General features: G+C 41.7%; 1 protein-coding gene across 1 annotated transcript in view; it reads left to right on the top strand.

Moving 5' to 3' along the window:
* Positions 1-337: 337 nt before the first annotated feature.
* Positions 338-12,540, top strand: part of COL22A1 (collagen type XXII alpha 1 chain) — a 214,464-nt gene continuing 202,261 nt past the window's right edge. Inside the window, exons 1-2 of the mRNA XM_059815813.1 lie at positions 338-428; positions 4,924-5,490. Of these exons, the coding sequence (XP_059671796.1) occupies positions 338-428; positions 4,924-5,490 (658 nt within the window). The remainder of the gene's footprint in view (positions 429-4,923; positions 5,491-12,540) is intronic.

Consider the following 12,540-nt stretch of genomic DNA (forward strand, 5'->3'; position numbering starts at 1 on the left):
TAGTTGGCAGTGGGCTCAATTAAAGTATAATAATCTGGTAATCTCGCTCCTTTTTCCGTTCAGGCTGCTGCACACTGAATAGAGCGAGTGAAAAGCTATAGCTTTTGAAAGTAGGTGAACTCCTGCCTCTTTGTCTGAGCAGTTTCTGTCTAGTCGAGTAAAATGACAGGCAGAAGAGACAACTCCCCAAAACATTGCTCCCATGACTTGCATCATTACTTCTGTTGGTGTTTCTATGAGATGACACTTGCTTTTTATTTTCTTTCTAGGCTACGGGTCGGATTTCTAGCGAGCTTCTCACCACGGAGAAAAGACAAGCTGGTGTGAGAAAGGAGATATGTCCGTTACGGGAAGATGCCGTGTGCCCCATCTCCTGGTTCTTCTCACATTCGTGTTCAGTGGGGAGAGAATTGAGGCACAAAGAGCAGGTACGTGCCGTAGCTGCTGGGGCTTTTACGTGGCTGAGAAGCTATTGTTGCCAGGAGGAAAACAATATAAAAACCAAGCAAGATGTTTACTGCTGAAAAGATGCAAAATAGACGTTAGGGATGGAGATAGCTCAGGGATCAAGGTTATGATTTAACTAGGGTCTCTGGTTCTGCTTCAGGCTTAGAAAGGTTAGCTCTGCTACCCAGAGCAAGGGGAGCAGCATGGAGTTTACTCTGAATATGCTTCATCTACCCTGCACTGGCATAGCATTGCTTTCAGTGGGTTTCAGATTAGCCGTGGTGAATCTTCTATCTGGCTGGGACTTTCCTAGTGAGCTAAACAGAGCTGGGGCTCTGTTCATACCTTCTTTTGGTTCATACTGTCCATTCGCTAGCATGGTCCCTGCTGTGGCTTTTGGCCTGTGCTGATCAGCACTCTCCCCCAAATGCCACTGAATGCATTAGAGGATGGTGCAGCTGAGGGACTGTTCAGTCTTGACAAGGACACGTTGTTTTTTGGAGGGGAAGTGGGAAGAGTTGAGTTATCTGGATGTGAATGATGCAACACCTCAAGGACAGAAAATGGTTGTAGACCCACGCAGTTTATTGATATAAAAGCCCAAAGGTACTTTGAGATGGAGGCTTTCTCTCTCTTTTTCTAGGAAAGACACTATTCTGTAGGCTTGGGTAATTTATAAGAAAGAAAAGGCTTTTTTAGACCTTCTTTCAGTCTAAGGAATAGCTGTTTTACCGTTTTGTTATGTGATCTATATAAGGCTTTTTGGATGAAGTGTAACAGGAATAAGTACTTAGCAACAAAACAAAGTGAAATCTCATATTTTTTTTCTGCCTGTGGATCAGTCACAGGAAGAATATGGTGGTACCATTTATATTCTGTGATTACTTTAAATAATTTTGGGCTCTTGGCTTGTTTGTGAACTATTTTTAATGGCAATATTGCAAAACAGTTGACTCCATGTCTGAGTGGATGAACACAACTCCTGGAATTATGCTTCCAGAGAGTATTCCTGTAATTACAAAACTGAAAGTTCACTTTCTATGAATTATCTCCCATATTCCCTTAACATGAACTGCATCTGCCAGTAAACAATATTATTATAGCGTTCTTGGAAAACAATCAATTTCGTTCAGCAGTGGACATTACTGTACTAAAAATGCGGATTAATATTTACTAAAAGCTTTTCTGCAGCATTTCATCTCACTGCCATTAGGTCTGTAAGCAAAGAATCACTGACTCTAAGAAAATGATTCTGAAAGACCATAATTTTCTTCCCTGCAATACTGCCTGAATAGGCATCACTTTTTAAACCTTAAACCCCCCTTGGTTTAAGGCTCATCGCCCTTGAACACAGACAGACAGGATTCATTCTGTCGGTTCTGTTTGTTTTTAAATTGCAGTCATCTCACCTGCTGAGAGTTGTTAAAATAAGCAACAGGAAGGTCTGTACCTTGTGGGTTTTATACTCAAACCTTTATAGTCTCTAGTTAGTCTCACTTAATTAATATTCTTTCAGGCAGAATAAATTAATATAATAATGAATTTTTTGGGGAGGGAAAGTGGAGATTTCTTGCTTACCTTTTACTGTTATATATTCTATCCTTTATATTCTGCAAAAATCAAGCAGAACTACACTTGACAGTCTAGTCAATATACACAGATGTAATGTAACTTACATCCCATAATATAAAATGGTGTATACTGTCATCTCCACACTCTGATTACCTTTAAGAGAGATTTTCCAGCCAGACCTTTCTTGCTTTGTGGTTAGAGACGAGCATTGCCTCACTCACAAAATGCCGTCGCAGAACACGATCCCACATAGACACGTTGTTTCCAACGTGATCCCCTGTGGTTGGGTTGTTCCCAATGTGATCCCAATCCCATGTGCATAGGTTGTTCCCATAGACACTGAAGGAACAGCAGTGCCTGGGTCAGGTCTCTGGGATGTACCTTGGTATGGAAATTAACACAGCAACAGACGATGCTTATTTTTCATTGTCACTCACAACACACCGGGTGTATATTCAACCACTCTCATGGCCATCATGCAATACCATGAGCATTGCCCTACAGCGTTACAATGCCTACCTATAATGCTTTTACTCTTATCTGAAGGCAAGTAGTCTTCATGTGACTGAGCCACCTTTTCAGTGCAGTGGGCTTTTCTAGGATTCCTGTCCTCTTCAGGGCAGGTACACAGCCCCAGGATGACCAAAAGCACCAGAGCTAATTTATGAACTGTAAGGTCAAATTTAGGTGTGGGAAAAGACTTTGTGACCTTCCTGTAGGCACAAATGTTGGAACTCAGTGAGGAACTATGGCAACAGCATCATTCCCCCTACCTTTGGGTAGCATGATTCATATTTCTGTTCACTGAGCTGTCTGTCAAGCAAGTGCTTGACTGGATGAACTGTGTATGATACCTCCATACTTTTTGGTCTGTTCCAGGGGAAAACATCCTAGTCCCCAACTAACATCCACAATAGGTGTATTTACACCAGTGCTTTAGCTCTGGTCAGGAGTGCAGCAAGGACAGACTGCTTCCTAAGGGATGGGGAGTCAGGAGCTCAGGGTCTCCCTGGGCTGGTAGGACAGGGTCTCACCAAGCCACGGCCTGTCCTACCACTGCCAGCCAGGGAGCAGGGAAGGCTGGGGGATGGCAGCCAGGCTCAACAGACAATCCAAATTCCCAGACAAGCTCATAGTGATGAAGCAGGTCCAAGATCAAGCCAGGAACATGAGTCAGCAGGTCAAGGTCTGGATCGGGTCTAAAGACAGCAACCAGGGTCAGCCATTCTCCAGGCAAGTCCACAGAGGTGGGGCAGGTCTGAGGTCTTAGTCACTGATGGACATTTAGTTGCTGGGACCTGGCTGGAACTAGTGTGATGTGAAAACATACAAACCGTACAGTGGGAATGTCACTTTTTAATATATGGAGAGCTAAACTGTCCTCAGTGGGCATACCCTGGAGTTATATATTCTCACAAACGCTTTCAGATTTTCTGACCAAGGGTGGTAGGTTTGTCAGTCCAGGTCAGAGCCCAGAGGAGGTTATTAACATGATCGTGGTGGGAACGGTTGGGGGAATCAGGGTTCTGCAGTGAAACAGGAGTCAACAGAACAGCTTTCCTCTCGGTGGGTGTGGGTAGATGTGGGCTACCAGCTCAGATCCTGGTTTAAAGGTAACTGCAGGGTTTAAAGGTAATTCCCAGGAGTTTAGGGAACAGATATAACATCTCCAATTCAGTGGGACATAGAAGAGCCCTATTACTCTGAGAAAAATGAAGTGGCACAGGCACTAGTATGGACCAGTTCTCTGTCTTGTATCATGTTATATGTGCTTTGTTCTCCACGTGATTGGACAAGTTAGCTTTTTACCATTGGTTCAAACAAGCAGTTGTACTTTGTGAGACAACGTGAGACAAGAGCTACTGGAGAAACAATGGTTGGTGGTTGTGACCATAGATAAATCGACTTTGTAGAGCAACATTCAATCTTGAAACCTATAATTTTTTAGGGACTATGGTCTATAATAGCGAATTAAGTAAACATATGTGTATATATATACATTTTGTCCAGTTGGGGCATTATGTTCATAAATCTTTGTCATCTGTGGGACATTTATGAATATACTTCCTCTTGGCTTGCATATATTCAAAAAGAGCTAGAAAACATCTCCTGGGAGATCTGCTTTCTTGGCAGGCGGCTGACAAATATATGACCAGTCTGGCTTCATAGGGCAAGCAAGCCGCAATTAAAATGCATTTGCCTTTTGGATTACACAGGCCTCAGATTACAAATATCATGGCTGGAGCCAAAAGGGTGGTTGTGGGGATAAGAACTTTTCCCTTACAAAGCAACTGCTCTTTGTCGTCAAGGAAGCCATCCCAGTATTCAGTGAGTCATCCTTTAGTCAACAGTCAATGGCAGAGAGACTCAAAATCAAAATAATCTTGTTATAAACTTGCTTCACCAAGACATCATGCTGAGCAAAAGAACTGCTTCTAGCTAAGCCTATATAAATCATAATGTTAATGCAAGAAGGAACATGAAAGCTTCACTACTTACGGTCAGGATTGGCATAGGCAAGGTCAGGGCAGGTCCCTTGATCTGCCAAGGTCATTTTAGAGCATTGCCTGAGCAAAGGCACTGCAATGAAGTTTGAGAAAAATAGCTTCATATGCATGCAGGTGGTGTAGGTGAAAAATTGAGCAGAGGCAGTTAGTAGTGCAGGAAGAGAAAGAGTTTGCATTTCAAAGCGAAGTGTGTGCTGATCTACTGTAGATGTCCTGAAACATATGAGGTGAATCACAAGGAAGAAAGGCCGAGAATCTGCATTTTCTCTGCAGGATAGAGAGCGGGTTTGCTGCCTCCTCCAAATTGCTCACTAGAGAGCTATGCCTAGAGAATATTTAGTATGTCTGATACTTGTCTTTCAGCTTCCCTTAGCGATATTTTCTGCCACTCTTGCAGGTTGCAAGAATGTTCACTATGACCTCGTCTTCATCTTGGATGCCTCCTCCAGTGTCGGAAAAGAAGATTTTGAGAAAGTTCGGCAGTGGGTGTCTAATTTGGTGGAAACTTTTGAGATAGGCCCAGACAAAACCCGCGTAGGTGTAGTGCGATACAGTGATCATCCAGCCACGGAGTTTGACCTGGGAAAGTACAAAACCCGTGAGGAAATCAAAGAGGCTGCAAGAAAAATTAAGTATTATGGGGGTAATACGAACACTGGAGATGCTCTCAGGTACATCAACACCTACAGTTTTTCCAAAGAAGCCGGTGGGAGACTTAGTGATCGAACTGTTAAAAAAGTGGCTATCCTTCTGACTGATGGAAGGAGCCAGGATTATGTCTTGGATCCAGCCACTGCAGCCCATCAGGCTGGGATTAGGATCTTTGCTGTGGGTGTTGGCGAAGCCTTAAAAGAGGAACTCGATGAAATTGCTTCAGAACCCAAGTCTGCTCACGTGTTTCATGTCTCCGATTACAACGCCATCGATAAAATCCGGGGGAAACTGAGAAGACGTCTCTGTGAAAGTAAGTACAGCTCCCAGCTCTTACACACAATTAGAATTATAATAGGTTCAGTTAGCATATGGGTATGAAAAGCTGTGACTGTTTTCTTTCATGCTTATAATTCTATGCTGATAATTCATTAATTTAGTGTCTTCCACTCTGTTCCACTTTGTAAGAAGTCATTTTACTATCTGGAGCATGATCAAGTGATCACTTCTGGGTTCTTCTGCCCAAGTCAGCATTAACTATAGGTCAGCTTCTAGTGGTCAACTGGAAACCAAAAAGTGAACTCCCTTTTGGTTCTGATATAGCTCAGTTATTTTATAATATTTTGTACTACTGAATATGAAAGGTGACATCTTATTTATACCCAGAATTTGGTTATTTCCCATCATTTTCTGGCATTAGAGTGTGTAAAGAGTGCTATAGATGCTGCAAAAGGATTTTTGTGCTTTTCTGCCTTTCAGCCTCCCAGCTCTACTGACAGCTGGTGTTCACTAGTGCGCTGGCTATCCACCACATAAACCTTGGTGATGTTTTGAATGACTTTTAATGGAGAACAGTGTGTGAAATCCACACCGAGTAAATAAACTTTGAATTTCCAGCACCTTGGTGAAGAGCACTGTAACAACATTATGGCTGGTATCTCCCAGCTCTTTAACGGGAACAGCAATCATACATCCTTTTCTCCTTCCACCACTGATAAATCACTCTCTTGTGCTTGGTGACTACATAAAAGTTACTTGGTTTTGTTCCTTTGCAGTGTGTGTTGCGGTTACTGTGAGTTCTTTGGGTCAAAATCATGAGACGCTGTTCTCGTTCCTAGGTCTGAACTTGGAAGACAACAGATGACTGTTATGATGCTGTAACACATTGCAGTGTTACAATGACCAGGTCTGCAGGCCAGGAACTTGTGTTACTGTCAGGTAGAATAGAATAGAATAGAATAGAATAGAATAGAATAGAATAGAATAGAATAGAATAGAATTGAATTGAATTGAATTGAATGTTTCCGTTGGGAGGGACCTACAACGATCATCTAGTGCAACTGCCTGACCACTTCAGGGCTGACCAAAAGTTAAAACATGTTATTAAGGGCATTGTCCAAATGCCTCTTAAACAGTGACATTGGGCATCAGCAACCTCTCTAGGAAGGCTGTTTCAGAGTCTGACCACTCTCTCTGTAAAGAAATGCTTCCTAATGTCCAGTCTAAACTTCTCCTGACGCATTGAACCATTCCCATGTGTCTTGTCACTAGTTACCAGGGAGAAGAGATCAGGTGACAATAAGTTGCCTGAAAAAAACCAGGCCTTGTAGGTGGTGTTGTGAGGCTCTTTTATTGCTCTCTGTGACCTCCATTTGCAAGAAAAAAATGCTAACATGTTGTTTGGGACTTATATATCTTTCTTAAAGAGTAACTAACACAAGCAGGCATAAACCAATTGACATTGCCCAACAATATCTAGGTGTGACTGCTTTTTCTGCAGCCTGAATAAACGTGGATACAGACAATGTAATCCCGATACAAGTGAAAGTCATGGTGGATATTGACTGTAAACTATGCAGACTGAAGGAGCTGGGTATTTTTGCCCGAAAATCTTATGTAATCATATACATGACTGGGGTAGAATAAAGGGTAAACCCTTCTGGTGGGCATACTCAACCAACACAAACAACTTGCTACTGCAGCTGCTGAAGTCCCAAAATGTGATTTTCCTTTTAAATTCTATTATTTTTATTTTAATTTATATTTTAAATTATATTCCTTTTCTAAAGCAAGTGTTTTCAGTACTTTGTACCTGGGTCTGTCACCTTCTGAAAGAATAATTTACCCACCTATCAGAGTAAAATGCAATTTGTCTGTGGCTTTCTGAGCCCATACTATGTCCACACGTGTGTGCATATCACTCCTCATCACATCACAAAGGATTACTGGGAGCATCCTTCACACTCATCCTGAGTGTGATAGCAGTCCCTCTCCAAGGTGTTTGCTTCCACCTGCACTAGTGGGTTCAGTGGGAAGAAATAAAGCCTCTAAAAGAGTAAGTGAAAGGGAAAGGTTTAGTTTTATTAGATACAGAGAACTTTTTAAGGCAGAAAACAGGCTGCTAAATGGATTGTTTTCCATGTTAGAACAAAGGGTATCAGACTACCATCAATGAACGTTAATAAGGGAGCAGAGAGCAGGGAATTAGCTGAACAAACATTGAGTAGATAACGTGCACTTATTGAGGATCACTCAGGCAGAATAATGAGATGTAAGGAAGTTAACAGTGACACGGGGAATTGAGTATCCAGGTACACGGACACAGTAAGTGCGGGTGGATTTGAAGAAGTGGGTGCAGGGTAGAAGGAGCGGTTATCAACCAAGGCAGCAAACACAGGTGCAATGGACCAATTTCCCAGCAACAACAGTTATAAAAGATAGGTCTGCCACAGGTGTTCCTGGGCAGTGTTCCTTAGATCCAAGGACTCTGTTAAAATGCTGTAACATCCCTAGGTCCTTCACTTCAGCCTTGATGGAGGACACCTTCTTCTCAATGTCTGGCCTCAGTCCCTCTCGCTGCAGTAGGAGCCTGTTTTTGTCCTGTTTTCAGTGAATATCAAATGCGTTTATTCCCTTCCTCTGTACATCAGTCTTTTCTGCTTGGAAGGATGTTATGTACCTTCCCTAAGTCTTTTCTTCTCAGATTTAAAGCAGGGAATCTGCTCTTTGGCAGTCTTGTCATACTTATTTATTTAAGTTATTGGCTTGCATGCAAAATGTTTTTAATGGGCATGATGTTTAGATCGGATCTAAACAAACAAGAAATTCTTGCTGTCACTGAAGCTGACTGTTAAAATACAGGATGAGACAGTGAGAGCACCATCAGCAGAATATTAATGTAGAGATCAGGTAACTCTTTTGTTATCTGAATATGTGATGATGGGACTGTTTTGGGAGGTGGGAAGGGGCTGGCAGAGAAAGGACAAAGTGTTTTCTAGTGCATGTGCCACTTTTAAATCTCATGTTAACACAGTCAGAACAGGAAAGGAGTTCACTGTAAGGGCTATGCCTTACACATGTTTTGAAGGTAAAACTTTTAATAGCTGTTGTAGTTTACGTTCTGTAATTTTAATATGACAGCACTGCATAAAACAGGAACATACAAACCAGCGAGTTGGTGGAGGACGTGACGATGGCACGTGCCAAACTGCTGTTTAGGTTGTGCACATTCTAAGATAAAAGCATATATATTGCCACAGCCAAGGTAGTGTTTTAATAGACATAATCCTTTGTGAGCTCCTGGGAGACACATGAATCAGAGCGGAGACGGTAGAAAGTTTTTTTTCTTTTACTGACCAATGATGAGTCTTCCAGTCCTTGTACTGCTGTACTACCGAAATGTGAAGAGTCGCACAGTGTTGCAAATACTAAATTTCATGCCAGCAGCTGTTCAGAATCACTTGTCTCTGGTCTCACCAGTCTGTCCTAGACTCAGTCATTCCATCTTGCTATATTTGACTGAATTTATTGCTAAGAACATGTCATTAAGTGCATTAATAGCATTTTAGCGCTCATTTGATCTTGTGGAAGTAAGCATAGCAGAATCGAAAAATAACATGTCTGCTCGGTGGGACATTGTGGCAGTGGGAGATATTTTTTCCAAACATCTCCATTACATTCTGGACTATATTTAACAGGCCAAAATGGGTGATGCTTTCACAGGAAAGCAGGAGAGATGTAATCTGCTAAAAATTCCAGAGATGCTATATGCTTCCTAAATAGGTTTTCTGCTTATATGTTGTAGAGTTAACAACAGGCAGCTATGGAATATTTAAAAATATGCTAGCATCTGCTTCTGGTAGGTAAATAGTAGGTTTATGCTTGTCAAAGAGAGCCAATTTCTTCAGTTTCAACCCAGATTTAATTTAAAGCTGGATTTGATAAGTTAGTGCATGTGCAAAGTTGTCAGCCCGGATTAGATCTGGTAGCACTGGGGTTTAATACTATCATCTGACATTTAAACCTCAATGGGGGCAGACGTTGCAATGGTGACCTAAAACACCCATACATGTTCAGAGGTAGTCGTTTCTTAAAAACAGATTGCAGTGCTTTGGATGCTGTAATATTTGAGTTTATTCTGTTATCATTAAGCAAGGCAGGTGATAAGATACAGTTTGCAAAGCTGAGCAAAAACGTTCTCCAAAAACATTCTCACTCTTTACTCACTCCATAAAGCAGAAGCCTGTGACTTGGCACCCTTGGAGTACGCGGTGTGTATGTGTGATTACTAAGCCTCTGCTCTACTGCAAAAGTCACATTTCACAGCTTGAAAATAAATTTGGCTTCAGAGGTACAGTCTCTGCTAAGATTTGGGTGTGTTTTTTTTCTGCTGCTATTAATAGGAGAAACACAAGCAGATGCTCTCTAAGGAAGTACTACAGGAGTATTGTGCTCACCATTGGTCTACATCCAGTAGCGACTTTCATGTATAATGTAGCCCTTTCTACAACCAGTTTTTAGTTGTCTGTGAGCTTGATGAGCTCCTTGCCGGAATGAGTTCCTCTGCAAATGTGTGGAAGACAAAGGACTATGTCATATGAATTTCAAATGCTTTGCAAAAACAAGGAGATGAAGCTGAAATGTTTCAATGACTGGTTGGTACCAATGGTTTGTCATTGATTTCAGTTGATACAGTGAGGCCTGTGATAAACTATCAAAAGCAGTCACATGTTCAGATGTTTCCTAAAATTTGTTTTTCTATTTGTACATGTCTTTGTTGACTTTGGGTTGTGTATGCAGTGCATAAAATATAAGTCTTAATGCTACCACTGTTCTCTTTCTGATGCAAAAACACTTCCAGCCTTCAAGGTAACACCTTGAACACCATTCAAAATAATAGTCTAAAGGCTTCAGAAATGTCTTAGTTTAAAGTCAGCTTTGCTCAGGTTCATGGTATGTTCACAGAAGAACAGCAAGCTGTTTCTTCTTGGCATTCAGTGTTAAAAATATCTCATGCACAGAGACCATGACAAAGGGTAGGCATCTGAATTACCATACCTTGACTGAGAGTTCTTAAGAGACTTATCAATATAGTCAAATCTCACGAGTACTGAAGTATCTGAATACGTCAGCACCTAGCAGTATTTGCCTGACTGTTGACCCCCATTTTATACTCCCTGTTGAGCTCTGTGATTTCACTCTAAAAACATTAATTTCTAGATAGCTTTGCATTAGACATCATGGAACAGGAAGGAAGGTGGAACCCAACAATCTGGCAGGAGAGAGAACCCTAAAGTATTTTAATGAACTCAGTTGTGGTAGTAGTTATAATTATTTTAGTTTGTTGAGCAGTATTTGTGGACTTGGGAATTTGTAGACTGGTTTTACTTTCATAGTTGGAGCATAACTTTATCTGGGTTCTTCAAAAGTTCAGCTTAGCAGTAGTTCCAAGTCTTGTTTGGTCTTGTTGCAAGAGCTCTTTTTCATTGTTGTGATGGCTTGTAGAGGCCTCTTACAGATGTGAACATAGCTTCTCATCATCTGGCAGAACTTGGTACATGCCACAAGTGCACCTGTACATTTACTTGGAACAATTTGTGGTACCCACCTCCATGTTGAATGCAGAGAAGGTTGAGGTGTTTTGGAGTAACAGCTGATGTCTGACAGACTGGTTAAAGTCTGATTAGCACAGTATGTCCCACGAAGATAATATAACTCTTGTGCTTTTAGCTCATGTATACCTCACACCTGCCACAGGCAGCATTCTTAGTGGAATATTCCACATTTGGCTGCCTAAGAGTATGTCCAGGCTAAGTGCAGCTACTTAAATTTTGATTCTCACTTGAAAATCTAGTCACTTCCAGATAGTTTGGGAAGTCTGTTAAAAGCTCAGCAGACAACTACTGCTTTTTTAAAAGTTGCAGCTAGACAGTGACCCAGCTGATTATTACCTCTGATATCTCCTGTTGCCTCCTGATGCTCCTCTCCCCCAGCTGCAGTGGTGGCTTTATCAAACTCTGTAACATCTCCAGCTTCTAGCAATCTCATAGGTTACAGGTGACAGGCTCGCACATCCTTTCATCACCACAGTTGCTGGCTAACTGTGGTTTTCTGTGAAGGCATAAAAGGCCTGTGATGGGATTTCCAACTGATTTATCTTTTGCTTGAAAGAGAAGAAAAAAATTCACTTTTCATGGATGATATGCTGGGACGAGATAAAATATTTGATAGGCTTAGTGGTGATGACATTATGCAACTTTCTTCTGCCATTGAGTGGGTTGAAGGACAGCCTGGTATCTTGGATTATGACTCCAGAAAGAACAGCAAAGAAATTCTTTTTGTCTTACAGCATTTTTTGTTTCCATATCAAATGCCTGAAACCTTCAGATCTGATTTTCCACTTGGTCCATTCATTACCAGCTTAGAGCAAGATGGTTCCAGAGTTGGTGTCTGTCAGGCAGAAATCCCTGAGCTCTGGGAGCATGCAGTGGCTGCTGGTTGGTCCTCAGTTCCTCCACAGATCATGTAAAAGTGACTGTTTTCACAGATCATGACTAAAGTTCTGTTCTGCCACTGTGTAATCTCCATATCATTTAAATAACTTCCTATTTTGCTTGGGACTCTGAAATGAATAGGTTTATTTTGAGATTAGCAACAATGCTGTTTTATGACCAGTTAAAGCCAGCCCCACTGCTAAAAAAGAAAGTCCTGTTCTTCCTAACTCCCTTCTCCCATCTGCCAGCACAGGCATTTATGTGGCCCCACCATGAACTGGAGAAGGGAGAAAATAAATGTTCTTGTTTCCTTTCCTGGATTAGTTTTCACTCAGCTTTAGTTCACCGTGCAGCCACAGGAACATTTGCGGTCCCAGGGCAGGAACTGGCACAAGGTGAGAACAAAATTAGTAGGAGTGGTAGGAAGACCTGGATTGCGTCCTTTGGTACAGTGCCAGTTCATGTAAGCTTGATGAACATTAGCTAAGGACTGCAGAAAGCTGAGGGAAATCCTCCATGTGCTCCCAACTTAAATGTGAGCCTGTGCTCTGCTATCCTTTGGTTTAACTGTGCACAGAGTGGATTGCTAG

This window comes from Gavia stellata, chromosome 3 (genome assembly GCF_030936135.1).
Source record: "Gavia stellata isolate bGavSte3 chromosome 3, bGavSte3.hap2, whole genome shotgun sequence".
NCBI lineage: Eukaryota > Metazoa > Chordata > Aves > Gaviiformes > Gaviidae > Gavia > Gavia stellata.